Raw genomic sequence first — 21,640 nt, 5'->3', positions numbered from 1 at the left:
TTACGTTAAAATTGTGTAATAGTATTGTTATGCTACTATATTATTACTGTGGCATATTGGCTCTTTAAAATTTATCTGCTTTTTTAAAGACGATGACGATGATGATGATGTTGAAGGTGATGATGATGATGATGATGTTGAAGGTGATGATGATGATGATGATGATGATGATGGTGATGGTGGTTGTGTGTGTGTGTGTGTGTGCTGCAGAGCGGGTGGAGTGTGTGGAGGTGGAGGAGCGGTTGGCGGAGCTCCTGCGGGTTCTGAAGGCCGTTATTGGGAAGCACCAGGCGCTGAACTCCGTGGAGATCCTCAGCACTGCGGGAACCGTCATCGCCAAGGTCAAAGGTCAGCATCGTCAGCATTAACATCAAACATTACAAACACTCTGATCTTTCCTTTCAACTTCACACAGATACACTGTAGCAGCACAAAACACCCTGCAGTAAACAAAAAATAAACAAAGAATCTGACTCTCCAGAGTACTGTTTGTACTGTACTGTTTTCACTCCGGATAGTTTCACACTTCAGCTCTAAACACCTTTACTACATCCTGCCATCATCACATACAGTGCAGATGTGGGCGGAGTCTCACTGTACTCAACACTGATTGGTTTGTGCAATGTTGAAGTGTAAAAAAAGTATCTCCATTCATTACTCTGTAGGTAGAAGTATAGATACTAGAGTTTAATAAAATACTTCTGTAGAAGTTGAAGAATCAACTCAAGCTTTTTACTTTTTAAGTAAAAGAGTAAAAGTACTGGTTTCAAAACTACTTAAAGAATAAAAGTAAAAGTAAGAACGAAAACCTATAGTCCTATAGTGCACTACACCCCCCCTCCCTAAAACACATTTTTCTAAAAGCTATAATGACTATAATAATGTTAAAATATTAAAATGTTAATGTTGATAATATAATTTGGGATTTTGCACTAGACTGTTCTCTAGTGTTTCAGCTGCATATATGCTGATTGTAAATGAATATATTTTATTTAGTAGAATGTAAATATATTAAAGGAGTTTAGTTGGACTGGAGTTTGTCTGTTTGTTCTCTTGACGGGTGCAGGTGTGCTGGATCACAGTATAAACCAATAGGGAGTGGGAATGGTATATGTTTATACTTCTCTACATCCAATCACAATCAGATTCACTCTATCTGGATGGAGAGATTTATCTGGATAGGGGTTTTATTGAACAATGAGAAGCCGGGATGAAAACCAGCTGAAATGAAACAGGAGTAACGAGGCTGTTTTTATTAAAATGTAAGGAGGAGAAAGTTCAGATAATTGTGTGAAAATGTAAAAATTATTACTCCAGTAAAGTGTAGGTAACCTACATTTATAAATCAGTAAGGTAAAGTATTTGTACTCGGTTACTTGACGCCTCTGGATGTCAATTATGATTTGATTGGATCTGTGGTGATTTATGTTGTTTATGAGCGCAGTGCTGTTTAATCCTCCGCTCTGAATAAACACACACGGGGGAAGTTGGGGGAATTTTGAGTTTAGTATTTTGGAGCGAGTTTCCTCTGGAATGTGACTGTGAGTAGAGCAGGAATTCTGGGTAAATCTTCTTTTAGAGTATTTCCAGTTCTGTTGAGCTTCGCCAGTCTGATGGAAACGTGTGTCACGGATAAATGTTTCCCCTTTCAGTTTTTAGAAAAGGAACTAAATGGAGGAAGTGTTTTATATAACTGCAGACTCCCACACTGAACTCACTCTGCTCATAACATTCAGATAAATGTTTCCTCAGCATTTTTACTCATTTAATATTTATCAGATACATTCACACATACGACCAATTTACGTAAAAACACACACATAAAACAGTCTTAGTTTAGTATAGCTTAGTTTATTATATCTCTTATAAAATATTTAAAACTACAGGAAAAACTGTTAAAAATAACCGTGTTTATATAGAAAAGTAACTGTATAATATAACGCTTTCTTTGTTGTACTGCATGACGTGGTTTTGTTCTTTGATGCACTTTAATGTAAGGAAAAAACATTTGTATTAAATAATGTTGAAATGCACTTGCCTTTGTTGTTACAATTGGTCACATGACTGCAGTATCTTGATCTCCTTTCAAAATAAGGGTCTTTATTAATGTTGTACTGAAATGAAGTCTGAAGGGGATTGCGGAAAAATGGGAAATAAAAGTGTCTTAAATATTATTTTTATTAATATTATCATTGTTAAAAAATACATCTAATTAAATACTATTTAATATGTCACATGACATTTGTACAGTTATGCCTAAACAGTACATTTTTACTTTTAAAGTTTTACTTAAGATTAATTAGACAGGGGACGGTTGTGCTGATGTACATTATAGAGTTTTCAAGGGTTATTTTCTCAAAAAATAACCATTTTCTGTAAAAAAAAAAAAAAAAAAAAGAAGTACTTTAGCTTTTATTAAACATATATAAATGAAGTAGCGTGATGGTGTATTCACTCATATTAATATATTTGTATAATATTTATTAAGTTTATTATTATGTGTTTTATATACACTCAATAAATAATGTGTGGGAACAATAAAATACTATGTATTTATACTGATGGGTAAAAAGTGAGGATGTCTACCATTTCATTTTTCCCCTGGCATGTTATTACTATTATTATGGGATGTTTTAACCTGCTGTACAGGTTTCCTTTCATCCTGGAATTATGAAAAATCATAACGGAAATAATACAGATGTTCCTGCTCTCATAATTACCAGTTTTATAAGCGCTAAAACAGAACCCTGTGGGGTTAATAGGGATATATTATGTAAAACTCACCAAAAAAATCCATATTAATTTTGCACATTTTTTACTTTTTATGTGTCAATTTGTTTTTTTTATGGTATTGTAGAACTTTGTTTTACAAATATATTTTATGTATATAAATTAAATGTTAATTTAAAATTAGTACTTCTTTTATTTATTTATTTATTTGATTATTTTTTACTATTTTATTCCTTATTATTTTTAATTTATTATTAAATGTTTTCAGTCCCTTTTGATGTTGTAAATGCTCGGCAACGTTGTAAATGAGGGTCTCCCTTAATGATTTTCACGAGTGAAAATAAGGGTTGATTGATTGACTATGAGCCATTTGGCTCCTCCCTTATAGTGACATCACAATAAGGAAACTTGCATAGAACCACCCTGGCTCCACCCCTCACCCGTCAATCCCCACCAGAACTCCGCCCAGTAGAATCAGTTGAACAAGCGTTTCCATTTTGTTCTCAGACAGTACACAGCAGGATTAGCCAACAGACTTCGTCTGAGCGAGGGATCTGTACCTACTGTCAGTGGCGAGTCATCAGACGAGGGAGATGTAAGAGTTTTGTGCTTCGATTACAGTTAATCATGAACTAGCTTGTTCAAGTTTTGCGATTTAGCAGAAGCTAAAACTGATGACGTGTGAAAAACTCTCAGCGTAAGCATGGGGCGTGGCCATAAACAGATTAAAAATCTGCATAAAAGTGACAGAGCTCTTAAACGGCTCGTTCTGAAAGGGATTGAAACTGGTAAGAATAGAGCTGTGAGATCTTTATTTTTATAAGAGAGTGATTTCGTGTAAAGAACCTACTGTATTCTAACTTGTTTAAAAACAAAACTGTAAAAATAGTTATAATATGTTCTTTTTTTAATGTAGCTCAATTTAAGCATTAATTAAAAGGAGTATGCAACAGTATATGTTGGACGTAAAGTGTTGAGTGTAGAGTTGAGTGAGTGAAGTTAGAATTAACTCATTTAAACAGTTTTGACTAGACATTCCTTACATATTCTGCAACCAAAATACTCTGTTAAAAATTGCAAAAATTCATTTTGAGTGTTCAGCCAAATACGAAAAAAAGCTGAATAATTTATACCAATGATGTTTTTGACTATTCAGTCGAATCACAACCAGATAAGATGTTAAAAGTCTAGGTTTTGAGTATATTACGGTAATTAAATGAAAAATAATAAACTTTAATTGCTTATTAATTGGGTATAATTGCATTATCATGGTGTTACATCATCATTAAGCTATTTCAGTTACCAAAATTGATAATAAAAATGACAAAAATATTGTTTTTATTGTAGTTATTTTGTTTATATTTGACATTCTATCACACAATATTAATAGATATAATATATATAGTTTCAGGTGAGCAGTATGTTGTAGTGTAATGGTCTGAGGGCAGTGGGTCTGACCACCAGAGGGCAGGTTAGATGTTTATGGTCCCTTTAGACCAGTATCTGGCATTGTTTCCCTGCATCCTGATATAAACCCAGACGTCAGGCAGCCAGACCTGCTGGAATTACAGTGTTTCAGGGTTATGTTTGATGATTTAAATGATTTAAATGGTTTTTAAGTAGTGAGTAAGTGGTTTTAATGGTCTAATAAACTCATAAATTCCAGTTTATCACCTTTATACAGCCGTTACACAAACATTTCCTAATATATGTGCAATTTTATAGTGTTTTATTGTGTTTTATAGTGTTTTATTGTGGGAAATGCTCTGGACTATCTTATATTCTGTTTTTCAGAGTTCAGAAGTTCAGTTCTGTTTGGTACAATCTTTCCTTGATGTTTTTTAATGTTAAATTAACTGTTTATCTGATAAGAACCGTAACTATGAGAGTAAATGAAAGTAAAGATGCTCCCGATGAGCTTCTGTGAGAAGGTTTTCTGGTTAGAACATGTGTTCTCCATTCCAGCCTGCTTCAGTTCTCTCTGTTCTGAATGTTGTTGTTTATTAAATGTTTATTAGTTAGCGGTTAGCAGCTAACAGTCTTCAGGTGCGTCACTGTCCAGTGGTTTCCTTGATCCTGAAGGACGTCATGTGTGCTTTCCCTGGATGCTGCAAACAATCGGATTTTCCAGATTTCCTCTGGAATTCCCTCGCTCGTTATCCTCTCCTTCGCTCATTATCCTCCACTCCGAACATCCTTTCTTTTACGGGTGTTTCCTTCACTTAAAGGTCTGAATTGGGGTTGATCTGTGTGTTATTCTGCACTGTATTTAGTCGATTAGTGTTGTCCATTTTCACACTAAACAACTTTCATACGCCCTACGCCACCTATCATCAAAATCTACATGGGCAAAGTCACTTTATACAATGATGTCAGTAATTAATCTACAGTTACAGTAGATACAGAATCACCAGCACTGTAATCTGTTGTACCCGTACTGCTCTGTAATTAATCTACAGTTACAGTAGATACAGAATCACCAGCACCGTAATCTGTTGTACCCGTACTGCTCTGTAATTAATCTACAGTTACAGTAGATACAGAATCACCAGCACCGTAATCTGTTGTACCCATACTGCTCTGTAATTAATCTACAGTTACAGTAGATACAGAATCACCAGCACCGTAATCTGTTGTACCCGTACTGCTCTGTAATTAATCTACAGTTACAGTAGATACAGAATCACCAGCACCGTAATCTGTTGTACATACTGGTCTTTTGATCTGAACTGTGGTTTGCAGCAAATTTTACGCTTGCTATTCTTATAAGGGGATGTAGCAAATATTCAACAAAACAAAAAGTTTCAGGCAAAACTTCTGGTGTTCGATCAAATGAAAGAAAATATTGAATAATTTGTTCACATCAATGTCATTGTTTCAAAATGTCAGCCGTAGTCAGTCGTAATGTTGAAAATGCAATGTAGTTTTGCGATTACTTTTTCTTTAAAAATCTAGCAAGCAATACAGAACAACAAAACGTCAGACCATTAGAATATCAGAACAATAAAATATTAGAATGTTAGAACATTAAAAAATTTGAACAATAGAACGTCAGAGCATCAGAACTTTAGAGTGTCAGAACATTATGTTTAAAGGGTTCTGATTCTCATTGATTTTTTTTTATAAATTTAATCTAAAATATATTTCAGCTTCAGCAGTTTTTATTCATTTAAGCTTAAAAATTTAAACGTAGAAATGCAGTATTTTGTGCATCCCCACGTTTCGCAGCCTTTCACAACCTTATGCTCAGGTCATTAATTCACTGAATCCAGTTCTGAGAAGAACGCTTGTTCCTCCTGGAAGCTTGAGGTTCTGGGGTCGGTTCTGAGGAACGCTGTTCCTGTGCTCGGCTGTTCCTCTATATGGGTCATGTGAGGGGGGGTTGTGGGAGCATTGTTGTGGAGCTGCAGGATGTCCTGAGGAAGAGCCTCAGCGTTACGCTGTTGGACCGACTCGAGTCCGAGCAAGCCGAGGATCACAGCAAGGAACCGGGCCAGGAGGAACCGGGTTCTACCAGTTTGGTTCACTGAGGAGAAGTGGGAACTGTGGACAGTGCTGGCGTAGAGGGGGCATCCCGGCGTACGGAACTGCAGCAGCCTGGCGAAACCGGGGGGGGTGGTGTTCTGGGCAGGAGAAGTGGAAGTGGAAGTTCGGCGAGTTCTCTGAGAGTTCTCAGCAGGTTCTCAGTGTCTTTCAGCGGTTCTGGACGGGTTTGGACTCGATTCTGTGGATCGTAGGATCAGGACCGAGGTGTGTTTTTATGTATGTGTGTGTGTTGGAGGTGAAAGTTTGGTGTTTAGGTGTTTAGATGTTTGAATGCGTGTGTTTCCTGTGGGGGGGGGGGGGGGGTTCAGACAGGAAGTGCTGACGACGGTTGTCGGAGTCGTGGCTGGGCGAGAGCAGAACCAGCGCTGGGCTGTTTCCTGTAGGTGCTGCTAGAGATGTTTGATTTCTGTTAGAGTTCTGTTTGAGTTCTGAGCTAAACTGTAATCAAATCTGCTCTAACATGGATTAAATGGATTAGAATAGATTAGAATACATTAGAATAGATTAAAATGGAGAAGCTGGGTTGTTCCTGTTCCTCCGGCGGCGGTGGCAGCGGCGGGTTGGAGGAGCGGTCGGGTTCTGGGTAAGCTCTGGGTAAACTTTTGTACTACAGCTTGTTTCAGTCCAAACTGCATTTTTAAAACTAATTCTAAGGTAAAAAGTAGCTTAGTTACTGTTACTATCCTAGTGCTGTTCAGCTCGTATCTTTCAGCTGGTTTATAAAGAGGTGTTAAACTGTGTAAACCGAAAGCTAGACTGATTTTGAATCCTTCATTTAGTTTGATTTTAATGTGATTAGAGAGCAAAAATGAACTTTAAACCTGCCGTTTATCAGCTTTACCTGCTTTGCGTTTAAATTGTATATAGCAGTGCTACATGGAGATGCATCGACTGCAGACAACAGTGAAATACAAGTTGAAATAAAGTGATTATTCTTTGATATAATTGTGATTTGGACAAACACTGAAGGATTTTGCTTTTAATGGATTAAAATACATTAGAATAGATATGAATTCTACCATTAGAATAGCTTCTGGGTTAGCTCTAAAGTTCTGCCCTACAGCCTGTTCAGATAGTGGACCAAACCAGAGTCCAAACTGAACTTCCTCAGTTCTCTGAAAGCTCTGGTTCTGGTGGAGGACGGGTGATCATTGTGTTCTGTTTAGATGTAAAGTTACTAAATTTAGTGAAAAATCATTCTTTTTAAAAACACCATGTGTCTTAAAAGTCTTAAAATTCTGGGACTGAATTTTAATTACAATTTCTAATATGCTTGTAATTCATATTGACAAAATCCATGTTAATATACAAAAGAAAATTAGATTTAAAGTGATTTATTATTCACTTAACAGCAGCTAAACAATGGCTATTATTATATTATGAGCGAGTCTCTCCTGAGCAGATGACTGCAGTGATTAAGCAGATAAAACTAAAGTCAGATCAGTCCTATATAACTTGCTTTTCGCTCATTAGCTGCATAGCAGATATTAACTGTACTTTTTTCTGGTGAATTGGGGGGGGGGTTATCTTTTTATATCTGTATTTATTGTATATTTAATTTTTTTTTCTGTGCTGAATTTTAATTAAAAACTGTTGAGACTAAAATATAATTTAGATGATATTTATAAGAAAATCAATGAGAATCAGCGACTTTCCCGTCTATATAAGATTTTTTTAAACAATGATCTGACCTTCTAATGTTCTGTTCTAATATTCTAATGTTCTTATGTTCTATTGTTCAATTTTTTTATGTTCTAACATTTTAACGTTTTTTATGTTCTAATGGTCTGATGGTTGGATGCTCTAATGGTTTGAGGTTCTAAAGATCTGACATTCTAATGTTCTTTTCTATTGTTGTAATTTTCTAATGTTCTAACATTCTATTGTTCTGACGCGCTGATGTTCTATTGTTCTGACTCTCTGCAGGTGTTAACTTTAAGGAGGTGAATCAGGAGAACCGTAGTTCTGTGTTTCGTGAGATCTACACCTCCATCGATACTTTGGCGTTCACGTTTGGCAATGTGTAAGTACAACACACACACACACACACTAAATATCTAAACACTGTTAATCTTCACTGGAACTCTAATCTTCATAAATTAAGCTGTTTGTGTATTAATGTTATGTACATTACATTTCACTTCATATTAGTACATTGTCTACACTTCCAGGTACAATGTGCAATAATTCTGCTACAATATTCTATATAATGGTTTTCTATATATGATAACCTAGTGCATACCTAATGTATGTTTTATGTCCGCTGATGCTGTCTAAAATATCTACTCATCTATCATGTGTTTATTTTGTTATATTTTCACACTGAAGCTGGGAGAGCTCGTATCATTCTGCTACTCACTCCTTTCTGTATAGGCTAAACTCTTGGAATAATTAATAAAAAAAATGAATGCAGTAAGACTTAAATCAAGTAAAATTCCCTGATTTCATATCTCAAATTTGGACAAAAGTATCGGAAGATAACTGGATGTGTGACTTTTTGAGATTACTTTGGTTTAAATCTTACACTTACACAATACTTAGAAAGACAAAAATTCTTATCAGAGAAAAGAAATTTGATTTATTGCCTTGAAATTAGATTATTTCACTTGCTAAGAGTTTGTTTTTGCAGTGTACAGATTTAAGCATTTTATCACAGTGTTACCTGATGTTAACTAACTGAATCTTTACTTTGTTTTTTTCCTGAAATTGTGACAGTATTCAAACACTGAGTGAGTGGTGGTGATATTTAATGATAAAGCAGTTTAAATTTCCCCATTCACTTCTTTTAACACTGAGCAGAATGTGGGGCGTGGTTTCCCTCTGGTGTTTCTCTATATGAAGAGACATTTCGTCACTGCCCAAAGAAAAACAAGTATTTTTACTTTACTACATAATTTAAACACACAAACCGCCTCTTACACTGTCAAAATGTATTTCTTTTTTTTTTTTTTTTTTTATATTTCGAATTTTCCCACTCAATCAGCTGCTAGCCAGCTGTGTATCCCCCATCACTAGTGATTCCATCTACCCAACTGTGCTCTCTCAGGGCTTCGGCAGCTGATGGCAAGCTGAATGACAGGGATTCGAACCAGCGATCTCTGTTGATTTCCGTTGAAAGTTAAAAAGGTTTTACAGTAGCTCTCTCCTGTAAAGTTAATGTTTTAGAGATGCATGTTTTTCATTCGGAAGCTATGATTTATACGTTAAGTGATCATGGTTCTATCAGTCATCCGGGATAAAACCCAGTAACAGAGTCGTGATGTTGGTATATGGTGTATCCAACTCTAAAACTGTGGAAATTCAAGTAAGGAATTATTATTGGGCAGAACCAGAAAACATGCATATGGCCAGCAACTTTTCACCACAGAAGTCGGCCTTCGTTTCGTTTGCTTCCAGGTTTGTTTAGGGGTTATTAAAAAACAAATAATAGCCTTTCAACTGAATCCCCTCCATGATATTGCAAGTGTTGTTCTAGACTGGAAATTACAAATCTTCCCCCATTCCTCTTTTGTAACGTTCACTTTAAGTTAATTTTTCTATAGTTTTAATATAACTGGGTAAAATGAGTGGGACCATATATGTTGCTGTGTAGGGTATAGATCACATTAAAAAGATAAACAGACTGAAATAAACATTAGATTTGGGGAGAAAACTGTGTTTTGGAGATGTTAACCAGTTGTGATCAGTATGTGTTTCTCTCTGTGTTGCAGAGTGTCTGATTTCCTTATGGGAGATGTGGACAGTGGCTCCAGCGTGGGGCCGGCCCCGCCCAGACGCAGCCGGGTAATCCCTCACTTTACCTCACCATAAAAACCCGTTATTACAGCCTACACACACACACACAGACACACTACACACTACACACACACACTTTCACACTCTTCTGTCTGTCACTAACAAAAGCAGAGAGCTCTAATCTGCGGAGCATCTAAAACACATCAGTCTACTGCAAAACTCAACATTTCTCAACAATTCTGACCCAGGCAGATATATAAACGAGTCTTTTAATCAAAAGAGTCTTTTAATCAATCACTCAACCCTTATTTTCACTCAGGAATACATTGAAGATGACCCTCGTTTACAATGCCGCCAAGGATTTACAGTGTAAAAGGGATTGAAATAATAAGGAACGAAACAGTAAAGAAAAGCATAAACAATAGAAATACAAGTTTTAAATCAATGTTTAATATAGATGTATAAAACATGTATGTAAAAAATAAATAAAATAGAAAGTTCTAAAAAGACCATAAAACAGTTGACACATAAAAGTGAAGAATTTATAAAATATAAAATGAAGAAAAAGATGATAAAAGTAAAAGTGAAGTAAAATGATAAGAATGATAAAAGATAAAATGAATAATAATGAACTAAGAACATGGTAATCAAAATAAAAACAAAAAAATACTATTGTTTTATGTATTAAAAAATAAATAAACTAAACTCATTTAAAAGCAATCACAGGCTATCTGATGGAGCTTAGAAACTAAAAGTTTAAAATGATTCAGTGAGCTTTCAGATACACCCTTTATATAGTGTACCTCTTGGTGAGATACCTACACATGAATTTGAGAGGTGGCGCATCCTTGTACTAAGAGAAGCAAGATTTTACTTTACTTTAAAGTAGTTTAATGAACAAGGAACCTGTTCTGCTACACGCTGGAACCGTGTCATCTTTAGCGACAAATTCAGGTTCTAATTCTCTTTGGAATCTGATGATGGTCAGGTTTGAGTATGGAGGTCTTTGACCTGGACTGAAGAGTTCACACTGTAAACTGCAGGTGTGATTGATGATCTGAGGAGCATCTCATACAGTGAGAGTCAGTCACTCCTAGTAGTGATAGGAGGAACATTACTAACAGTGATCTCAGTGATCTGTGCAAAACATCCTGCAGATCCATGTGTTGCTGCTTTCTCTCCTGCAGAACTTCCAGCTGATAGCAGCAGCATCTTTCAGCAGGATAATGTTCACCCACACACAGCAAGGGTTTCCCAGGAACACAGTCTCCACCAGATTGCAGCACTTCCTCGTCCTGCTTTCCAGATTTAGAGGAACCAACAGAGTCAAAACTAGAGACTCCTTTCAGTTACAGATCAGTTTTCACAGAAATATAGATTCTTAATATAATTCTTAATTTTGTCAACAAGTGTTGTAATTGTAATACACTGTAGTACACACTTATTATATATAATATATGTTTTTCCTTTGCAGTCGTTTGAGAACCTGTCCGGAGATGGAGGACGAGGATGTGGGGAGGTGAAGGATGGTCTGGCAGGTGTGTATTTATTTCTCTGCACTACACCACAACTATAAACACTACCAACATACTGTAAATACAATGTCCTTATTTAGACAGAGGGTCTTTTGCTAAAAAAATAATTCTAAGGGAAAAAGTAGCTCAGCTAACATTACTACCCTAGCCCTGTACAGATGTATCTTTCAGCTGGTTTATAAAAAAGGTGTTAAACTGTCTAAACCGAAAGCTAGACGAAAGAGTGATTCTGAATCCTTTGTTTAGTTTGATTTATGTGATTAGAGAGTAAAAATGAAGTGCTCTGATTCGCTGCACTAAGTAGGTGTGCGTTTACTGTAGGAAAATAAATTTGTTATTGTTTGGTGTGAATCATTTTGACCTTTCACTTATTTGGACAAATATCTTCTTCGGACACAATGTGAGTTTCCGAAAATTGACTGCATCCCTTACATTTTTCAAAGCCCTAGTGTGCATATAGTGTGTGTGTATAGTGTGTGTGTATAGTGTGTGTATGCAGTGTGTGTATAGAGTGTGTGTTACAGTAATGATGGGTTAGGCCCTAACACACCCTGAGTTTCTCGCTCTCACCCCTGGGTTGTTTTGGTTCTGGGCTGAGGTCCGTCTCTCTGATCCACATCGCTCACATTCCTCAGCTGTTCCAGAACTTTCTGGACGGAATGGGAACCACATGTGGATAACTGAGCGGGACTGGATTATAATACACATATTTTCTGTGTGTGTGTGTGTGTGTGTGTCCTTCCACTGTTGGTGGAGTGTTCTGAAGGGAAAGTTCTGAAGTGAAGGTTTTCAATAACTGTCTGTTTTCTAGCTGAAAGTCATGAGCTAGGATAGGACAAGGATAGTAACGTTAGCTGAGCTAACATTGTGTAAATTTCACTCATGTCTACACTATGTGACATTCTGTGTCTTCATATTTAAGCAATAATACACAAAAGGTGTGCTATACACATCAGAGTGGCATTACACATTAGAGCACAATTATACCACAGTTCCATTTTCACTGTTTATTGAAAGATTTTGAGTTAAAGAGGAGGAGAAAATATTTGGTTATAAAAACTCCGCCAGTTAAAATAGTTTTATTGCTGCGCTGTTCTGTTTGTAAGAGCTGCATAGTTGCTAGGTTACCTGTATGTGGCAGAGTAATACATGAAGAGCTTCGGTTACAGTACATTACCGGCTAATAATGGCTAAAAATGGATAAAAATGGATAAAAATGCTAGCATCCAGTGTGTAACAGTGTTTAACATGCTTTATGTTATATTGCCAACGTTCTTTGTTTCATTTTTTGGCTTTGGCTTTAAAAAGCCTGTGTAGACGCATCTGTTTCTTTCCTTACACTCATTTACAGAAATGTAAAGACGGACAGCAGCAGACTTTCGAACGTAGATATCTAAATGTTGGCAGCTGAGTACGGTTCTCGCACAGGCTACACCGCAGACAACATATTGACTCAACGCAGAAGAATAAACCAGGCTTTAGTCACGTCTCAGACTGTCTATATATCAGTATTAAACTACATTTCTTTATAATAGAAACACTCTGATGTTTTTATAACCACGAAACAACGTTTCAGAACAAGAGAGACCAGTCTCACGAGGCACGTTTAACAACTGACCAGAAGTATCATGCCATAGATTTAATCTGACGAGATCTTGTGGCACAAAACCTCAGCACACCCTTAATTAATAGTAGTGACTCAGTTAACGAAGAAGGTTGTTAGAACATGTAAGAATGTTTAGCATCGTTTAAAAAGGTTTCAGAAAGGTTAGCCTGAAACAGTACAGAAATAATGTTCAAGGAATGTTCTAAAAAAAAAAAAAACATGACATAATGGTATAACATGAATAACTGGTTAGCGTCACAAGCTAGACAACTGATATGGAACATTATGGAAACATTAAAAGTAACTTTCCCAAAACTAAACATGAAACCACTGACTGACAAGTGACGTTGCATTAATGTTACCAAAGCGTTTAAAAACATTCAATAAAAATATTCTAAGAACATTCAGAAAACTTAGAAGGACTTTACCTGTAACAATTAGAAAACTCAACAATTTCTGTAGAGTTTCTGACCATGCTGGTGTGTTGTGCAGAAGCGTCGCGGCTGGCGGTTCCGGAGCTGACGGGGGTGGAGAAGGTGGATCAGGCCCTGCTAAAGAATGACAGCGGGGTGGAGTCGGCTCTGCTCTACGCCAAGGCCTGGTCCAAATACACCAAAGATGTTCTGGCCTGGGTGGAGAAGCGCCTCAGTCTGGGTCAGTACCAGAACCTCCCGTCCACCCGGACCCAGACCCGCTAACGTCCGATAATCAGACCTGATGAGTTCTGATCATTATCAGACTGAACTGCTTAACGCTCTGCTTCTGTTCACAGATATGGAGTGCGCTAAAAGCTACGCTAAAATGGCAGAATCCGCTAAAGCTGTGGCGATCCAGCAGGTGAGTTCATCAGATCTGATTATCAAATCATATTTATATTTATATATATATATATCGCTTTATACTACTGATAATGTCGCAAAGGGGCTTTACAGAGATGCAATAGCAATACGCGCACTATCACACATACCATCAGATGCACTCTCACATGTGCCATCACACACGCTTTCACACGAACCATCACACGAACCATCACACGAACCATCACATGCGCCATCACGTGATCACGAACCTACTACTATTACACGTACCTTGTGCTATCATGTACTATTAAGGCTGATATAAAGGGAGGACCCATCCTCCTCTGAATGTAACATAGACCCTCCACACACCTGAGTGATCATTACATTCACTTTAATCTGCTCATCAAATGAATATAGGTGAAAATGTAAAATAAATGTGCTGTTTGTGTGCTGAAGGACTACATGCCGTTCAGGGATATTTACGTCTCTGCATTTAAGAACGAGATGGAGCACAGCCAGCTCCTCCTGCAGACTGCAGCAGCTCTACAAACCAACAGATTCATACAGGTCAGATCACACTCTAAACCCTCTTATACTTATACAGCTCTTTAAAAAAAATAACACTTCAGTTTCTGAATCAGTTCCTCTGATTTAGCTATTTATAGGTTTATGTTTGAGTAAAATGAACATTGTTGTTTTATTCTATAAACTACAGACAACATTTCTCCCAAATTACAAATAAAAATATTCTCATTTAGAGCATTTATTTACAGAAAATGAGAAATGTCTGAAATAACAAAAAAGATGCAGAGCTTTCAGACCTCAAATAATGCAAAGAAAACAAGTTCATATTCATAAAGTTTTAAGAGTTCAGAAATAATCAATATTTGGTGGAATAACCCTGGTTGGTTTTTAATCACAGTTTTTAATTTCATGCATCTTGGCATCATGTTCTCCTCCACCAGTCTTACACACTGCTTTTGGATAACTTTATGCTGCTTTACTCCTGGTGTAAAAATTCAAGCAGTTCAGTTTGGTGGTTTGATGGTTTGTGATCATCCATCTTCCTCTTGATTTTATTCCAGAGGTTTTCAATTTGGTAAAATCAAAGAAACTCATCATTTTTAAGTGGTCTCTTAATTTTTGTCTATATTTTCCTTTTAATACCCTTAATTTCATGAGAAACACTGATTATTAACCAAGCGTCCCAATACTTATGTTTATATAGTGTTTACTGTATGATAGTCTGATGTCCTGGTGGTTGGTGTGGTATAGTAACGCGTGTTCCCGTGGTTCTGCAGCCGCTGGTGGCCCGTAAGAATGATCTGGACCGGCGGAGGAAGGAGCTGAAGGAACAGTGGCAGCGGGAGCAGAAGAAAATGGTACATTCAGATTTCTGCACATCATTGTGGAGTTTTAATGATACGACAAAACGGAGAAACACAAGAGTTCACGAGTGTTTACGAGTATATAGCATTAAAGTGACCACATAACAAAATCTATGCTACAGTCACTGAAAGGGGACGTATAATGCTTTTGTGCTTCTACTTGGGTCTCGACTGCCTCTATAAACACTGAAAAACACAGAAAAATCAATCCATCCTTTTTCTGAGAACCAGCTGAAAGAGTTTAGTGTCTCAACTCAACTCAACTTTATTTATAACTTTATTTATAGAGCACTAAAAACAACAGCCAAAAAAAAGTGCTGTACATATTGGATAAAAACAAATACTAGAAACAATAAGACAAATTAAAATATAATGATCAATAAAAATGTTTAGATAAATCTATAAGACAAGTAAAGTAAAAGTAAAGCAGTAAAATAAAAAAAAATAAAACAGAAATAAAACAAGTAAAAATAAATAAATAAATAAAACAAGAACAAAGTCTCAAATTGGGTTAAAAACCAAGGAATAAAAATAAGTCTTTAGCCTGGTTTTAAAACGAATCAGGAATAATTTGCTTCTATGAGCCGTTTGGATGCTCCTCCCTTATTGTGACATCACAATAAGGAAACCCCACCAGAGCCCCACCCTTTAGATCAGTTGAAGAAATGTTTCCATTCTGTTTTGCTGGTTGAAAAGCTCAGATGGTAAACAGCAGGATTAGCCAGCAGACTTCGTCTGAGGGTGGAATCTGTACCTGCTGTCTGTGGTGAATCAGCAGGTGAGGGAGCTGTAAGAACATCATCAACAATCATTCAACCAAACTTTATTTTCACTCAGTAATACATTGAGGATAACCCTCATTTTTAATGCAGCCGAGTTTAAATGATAAAAACAGGCAAACAATACAAGATTCATTAAAGTAGAAATAAAATAATTTTGAATAAAAGAATATTCATACAGTCTAAAATGTAAAACAATAAAACAAAGAGATAGTTAGAATAATAAAATATAAACACACTAACAAAAATAACACCACAATTATAAAAAAAAAGTAAATGATGGAACTAAAATACACAATAATAATAAGTTAAAATGAAGAAAAAAAGGCCAAAAGTAAAATGAGTAATAGAATAAATAAAAAGATGAAATGAGTAAAATAGATAAAATAAAAGGGCTTAAAGGTTAAAAACATACAATTCGATAAATAAAAACACAAAATTTTTGAATTAAATATTTAAAATAAATTTAAAAAACCATCATTGATAAGCTTAAAATAGCTTGTTTTTGTTTTGTCGTTTAGCTCAAGCTAACACTGCTGACGTGATAAACTCTCAATGTAAACATGGGGGCGTGGCCGGAAACAGCTTATTTTTATTTGCATAAAAGTGTCAGAGCTCTTAAACGGCTGGTTCTGAACGGGACTGAAGCTGGTAAGAATAGATCTGGTGAGATTTTTGTGTAACTTGTGTAAAATGGAGTATAAATGTTTGATCAGAGTGAAGCGGAGAGCGCGGTGCGTAAGGCTCGGCTGCTGCAGTCTCAGAGGAGGGAGGAATATGAAAAAGCTCGTAACTCCAGCAGCCGCGGCGGAGAGGATCAGCCGAGCGCCGGGGGGAAATCTCTGGAGAAGAAGAGGAGGCTGGAGGAGGAGGCGCTGCTGAAGGTACCATTCATCCATTCATCACATCACATCAGGTCATTATTGATCCAGAAACAATAAAATATCAATATTAATACAGCACCAGTCTAAAGCCTGGACTCACTCTCCTCTCACTCAGTGTTTTTTTTCTTTATTTCTGTATTTAATGTATTTTCTACATTGTAGATTAACATTAAAGAGATGAAAGCGATTGCAGGACTCATATATAATTCAGTAGTAAAGAGTATAAAAGTATTATTCCTCCACATTAATCTCCTGATCTAAACCTGATGAACTGAGATTAAGGTGATTTGAGGTGATTTAATTGGGATGAGCTGGAGCTTCACAGCGTGAAGGAAAAGCAGCAACTATTGTTCAGCACCTCCAGAAACTCCTTCCTTCAAGATGCTGAGAAAACTATTCCAGGTGACTCTAAATCATGAAGATACTGAGATTAAAATCTCACCAAGAGTCTGCAGATCTGAACTCAAACATACATCTGATACTTATTTAGAAGAATCTAAAGTAGAAAACATTTGTAAAAAATCATAAAAAGTAAGAAACACACTGTATGAGAAGAGAAGAGGGGTGTCCAAACTTTTGACTGCTACTGTGTAACTGAGAGCAGATTTAGGATATTTATTAATGTATGGTGTAAGTGTATAGTGTAAGTGTAAGGTGTGTGATTGGATGTGATCTGATGAAACTCCTCCCCCTGCAGGCGGAGGAGGCGTTGGAGCATTGTAAGGTGTGTGTAACAGATGCTGGAGTAAAGAGGCAGGAGATGGAGAACGCTAAACACCAGATCCTCACTCAGATCAGAGAACTCGTCTTCCAGTGTGATCTCACGCTCAAAGCCGTCAGTATTACCCCTCCCTCCCTCCCTCACACCCCGCACTTCATACCGCATATACCATCATTCATACCGGATACACAATCAATCATACCAATAATATTCATACCAGATACACACTCATTTACACCGGATACACGGTCCTTCACACTGGGTACGCAATCATTCATACCAGATACAGAATTATTTACACTGCACCCATTCATACCGGATACACAATCATTTATACAGAATCATAACTTACACTGAATTGATTCATAAAGGATACAGAATCATAATTCACACCCCACACTTCATACCACATACACAATCATTCACACTGCACCCATTCATAGTGGATACACACTCATTCGTACCGGATACGCAATCATTCATACCGGATACAAAATCATTCATACCAGATAAAGAATCATTCAAACTGCACCCATTCATACCGGATACACAGTCATTCACACTGGATACGTAATCATTTACACTGCACCCATTCATACCAGATACACAATAATTTATACCGGATACCGACTCATTCATACTGCTCATATTTTTACCAGATACACAATCATTCACAGCGGATATTAAATTATTCCTGATTCCAAAGAACTTACAGTGATACTAAACGATACTCAGTAGATACGTGTATAGAGAACAGTGAATACTGATTACTGATACTAATACTACAATAAACAGAGTGACTGTAAAAAGACAACAAGTTAAATAAATAATGTTAAGAGACAGAACTTCATTAAATTCAAAGAAAAACTCTTAATAAAAGGAGTTAACGCTCCAGCCGGTGTTCAGCTCCCTGTTATAAGAGCCTCTTACCCGGCCCGGTAATCACGTTCATCCCCGGGGACAGAATAATCTGAATTAATAACAGAACTTCATAGAGATCACCATCATAACTCCACTGTTTACACATCAAATCACTCAGTTACAGGTTATATATGCGTGTATATATATAATGTATTAATAATGTGTGTATGTATTGTGTGTATATGTGTGTGTAGGTGACGGTGAACTGGTTTCAGATGCTGCAGTCTCAGGCGGTCTCTGGGCCGGTGAGGTTTCAGACTCTGTGTGATCAGGTGAAGCAGTATGAGCCGGGTCAGTGCTACTCCCAGTTCGTCCACAGTTTACCCAAAGAGCGGGTCTGGCTGGAGGCGCTCTCCCAGGACAGTACCGGACCCTCCAGAACCGGGTGAGAACATACAGAATAAATATAAACAGAGCTTCTGAATATATCTACACTGATGGGCGTGGTGTTCTGGAAATGAGGTGTGTTCAGGTACGTTTCTGGAGTTGTGCTTGTCTATCTTGGTAACTGTAAATTTAAGTGCGCTACTGACTCATTTAAACCCTGACAACAGTCAGACGTTCATCGCTATCTCGGTAACACAGGCGCTGTGCCGAGCCGAGCGTACACCCCCACTTATTACACACACATGAACACACAGCAGCACAAACCCAACTTTTACATCAACAATAAACAGAATAGTAAATAAAATAACATTGCTGTTCCCGTAAATGAGCTGCTGGAGCTCCTTCACAGCGTCAACCAGCAGCTCAGTTTCCTCTGCTGAGAAGAGTTTGTTGAACACGTCCAGGTAGCTGCACCGTTACAATAGCAATCCACCAAAGTCAGAGCTCACCTGATCTACTCTTAAAGAGAATGATGAGCAAGAGACACTCTGATTGGTTTGTTTCACGTTACACCAAAATGATTATTAACCACACCCATCATTAATTAAGAGAATTAGTACATGACTTTTGTGTTTCGTTTTGAAGACGCGCAAGGTGTACTTTTCCTTTTGTTACGATAGCAAAGACACACTGTGGTGAGATTTTTAAAAATATTTTCTATATTTAAATAATCATGATTTAAAGTGTATTATTTAGTCATTAAACACAAGGCTAAAACGAAGGAATCTCTGTGGAGCTCAGAGTGAAAGCTGAAGTGGTGAATCTGCAGGCAGGCGTGGAGAACCCCGTTTCCTCCTGATCCGGTATGAATTAGTGCTTACAGGACGTATTGTGCGTGTTTCCTGAGGAAGTGTGATGAAAGCCGCAGTGTCTGTGGAGATTGCGCTGTTTACTCCAGAGGGTTGTTGCTCAGTGCTGTGGAGCAGATTGGAAAGCTGCCATAGTGTAAACTGGAACAATGGGGATTTTCTGTAGTTAAACTGGTTCCAGTAGAACCTTCTTCTGGTCATCTTTTCATCTTCCAATAGCAGCACTGTCCACCAATTTTCCCACCAATCAGACCAACAGTTCTCCAGATTCAGAGTGTTTTCATCAAGTACAACTCACAGTGAGAGCTAACCAGGATAAACTACAGCTTCCAAACATGGTGGCGGTAGTTTCATCATGTGATATAATGCTGATATATTTTGTATGTATTTTTTCTGTAGGATATCGTTCCATAAGCGTTCCCTGAGCAGCTCACACTCTCACAGCACCACCGCTGTCACCGACGGACTCGCCGCCGACGACCTCAATAACCCCGCCCACCACCGGCTCAGCAGAACCACCGACAAGCCGCCCAACAGCGCCGCCGACGTTCAGGGTAAGAACTGCATTACAACCAGTATTATTATAATCAAGAGGAAGATGGATGATCACAAACCATCAAACCACCAAACTGAACTGCTTGAATTTTTACACCAGGAGTAAAGCAGCATAAAGTTATCCAAAAGCAGTGTGTAAGACTGGTGGAGGAGAACATGATGCCAAGATGCATGAAAAAAAACTGTGATTAAAAACCAGGATTATTCCACCAAATATTGATTATTTCTGAACTCTTAAAACTTTATGAATATGAACTTGTTTTCTTTGCATTATTTGAGGTCTGAAAGTTCTGCATCTTTTTTGTTATTTCAGTCATTTCTCATTTTCTGTAAATAAATGCTCTAAATGAGAATATTTTTATTTGGAATTTGGGAGAAATGTTGTCTGTAGTTTATAGAATAAAACAACAATGTTCATTTTACTCAAACACAAACCTATAAATAGCAAAATCAGAGAAACTGATTCAGAAACTGAAGTGCTCTCTTCATTTTATCTCTTCATATAATCGTTCTTTAGATATAGAAACAGGAACAATCATTCAAAACCTATAATCACACTTTATAATTTTCATCGCAACTGTTTTAATTTTATCACATAATTTTAAAAGGGTCGCTATCTGTTATCAAGTATGTTAGAATGCTAATTCAGCAAACTAGCTACCCTAAATACCTATAGATATGTCTACTACTTTCATCCACAGTTCATTTTCCTCCAATCTCTGAACAGATGGTCACTCTGCTGAACACTCCCTAATTTTTATCTAAAGTGCTCTAAAACTGCTTTAAATGTAGTAATAAACATTACTTTATTATTGGTTGGAGCTGTCTGGCATTAAAGTAAATATAGTGAGAAGATTCTGTGTTCCAGTGTGTATATCCGTGCAGTGTGAAGCTGATTTAACACTCAACGCTGAAAATATGCTGTTGCTTTTTTAAACGCAGTGTTTTTAACGGGACGTGCAGCGTAGGTTGTGAGCAGTGAAGGCAGCACAGACCGCGCTCAGTGTGTAAACAGCACGGAGCAGCAGAGACAGTGCTTGGTTATAGCTGTGCTAATTAGTGTTATCTGGCACAAACCAACCAGAGTTTGATTTAACCTGAACAAATAGTGCTGGTGTGAAAACACTTTAGGGTTTAGATTAGGTTTAATCCCGCAGGCTGGTGGCCTGTGATGACCTGTGATGACCTGTGATGATCCGTGGTGGCCTGAGAGAGAGGCTGAGCTGGACTTGGATCTGAGCCCA

At 37.2% G+C, this 21,640-nt stretch overlaps 1 protein-coding gene across 5 annotated transcripts in view; it reads left to right on the top strand.

Moving 5' to 3' along the window:
• Positions 1 to 21,640, top strand: part of arhgap29b (Rho GTPase activating protein 29b) — a 46,417-nt gene that overhangs the window by 13,092 nt on the left and 11,685 nt on the right. For 3 of the 5 annotated variants that reach the window (XM_049476739.1, XM_049476740.1, XM_049476738.1), the window contains exons 3-14: positions 211 to 348; positions 8,203 to 8,299; positions 9,987 to 10,059; positions 11,486 to 11,549; positions 13,645 to 13,806; positions 13,925 to 13,989; positions 14,409 to 14,519; positions 15,254 to 15,334; positions 16,836 to 17,003; positions 17,701 to 17,838; positions 18,840 to 19,030; positions 20,241 to 20,395. In XM_049476739.1, the coding sequence (XP_049332696.1) occupies positions 211 to 348; positions 8,203 to 8,299; positions 9,987 to 10,059; positions 11,486 to 11,549; positions 13,645 to 13,806; positions 13,925 to 13,989; positions 14,409 to 14,519; positions 15,254 to 15,334; positions 16,836 to 17,003; positions 17,701 to 17,838; positions 18,840 to 19,030; positions 20,241 to 20,395 (1,443 nt within the window). Of the gene's footprint in view, positions 1 to 210; positions 349 to 6,177; positions 6,481 to 6,608; positions 6,860 to 8,202; positions 8,300 to 9,986; positions 10,060 to 11,485; positions 11,550 to 13,644; positions 13,807 to 13,924; positions 13,990 to 14,408; positions 14,520 to 15,253; positions 15,335 to 16,835; positions 17,004 to 17,700; positions 17,839 to 18,839; positions 19,031 to 20,240; positions 20,396 to 21,640 lie in introns of those variants that run through there. The other 2 variants (XM_049476742.1, XM_049476741.1) reach the window with 2 other exon arrangements.

Source organism: Astyanax mexicanus, chromosome 4 (genome assembly GCF_023375975.1).
Source record: "Astyanax mexicanus isolate ESR-SI-001 chromosome 4, AstMex3_surface, whole genome shotgun sequence".
Lineage (NCBI taxonomy): Eukaryota > Metazoa > Chordata > Actinopteri > Characiformes > Acestrorhamphidae > Astyanax > Astyanax mexicanus.
Note: the sequence above shows the minus strand (reverse complement) of the source record. Positions and strands in the feature narration are given on the sequence as shown.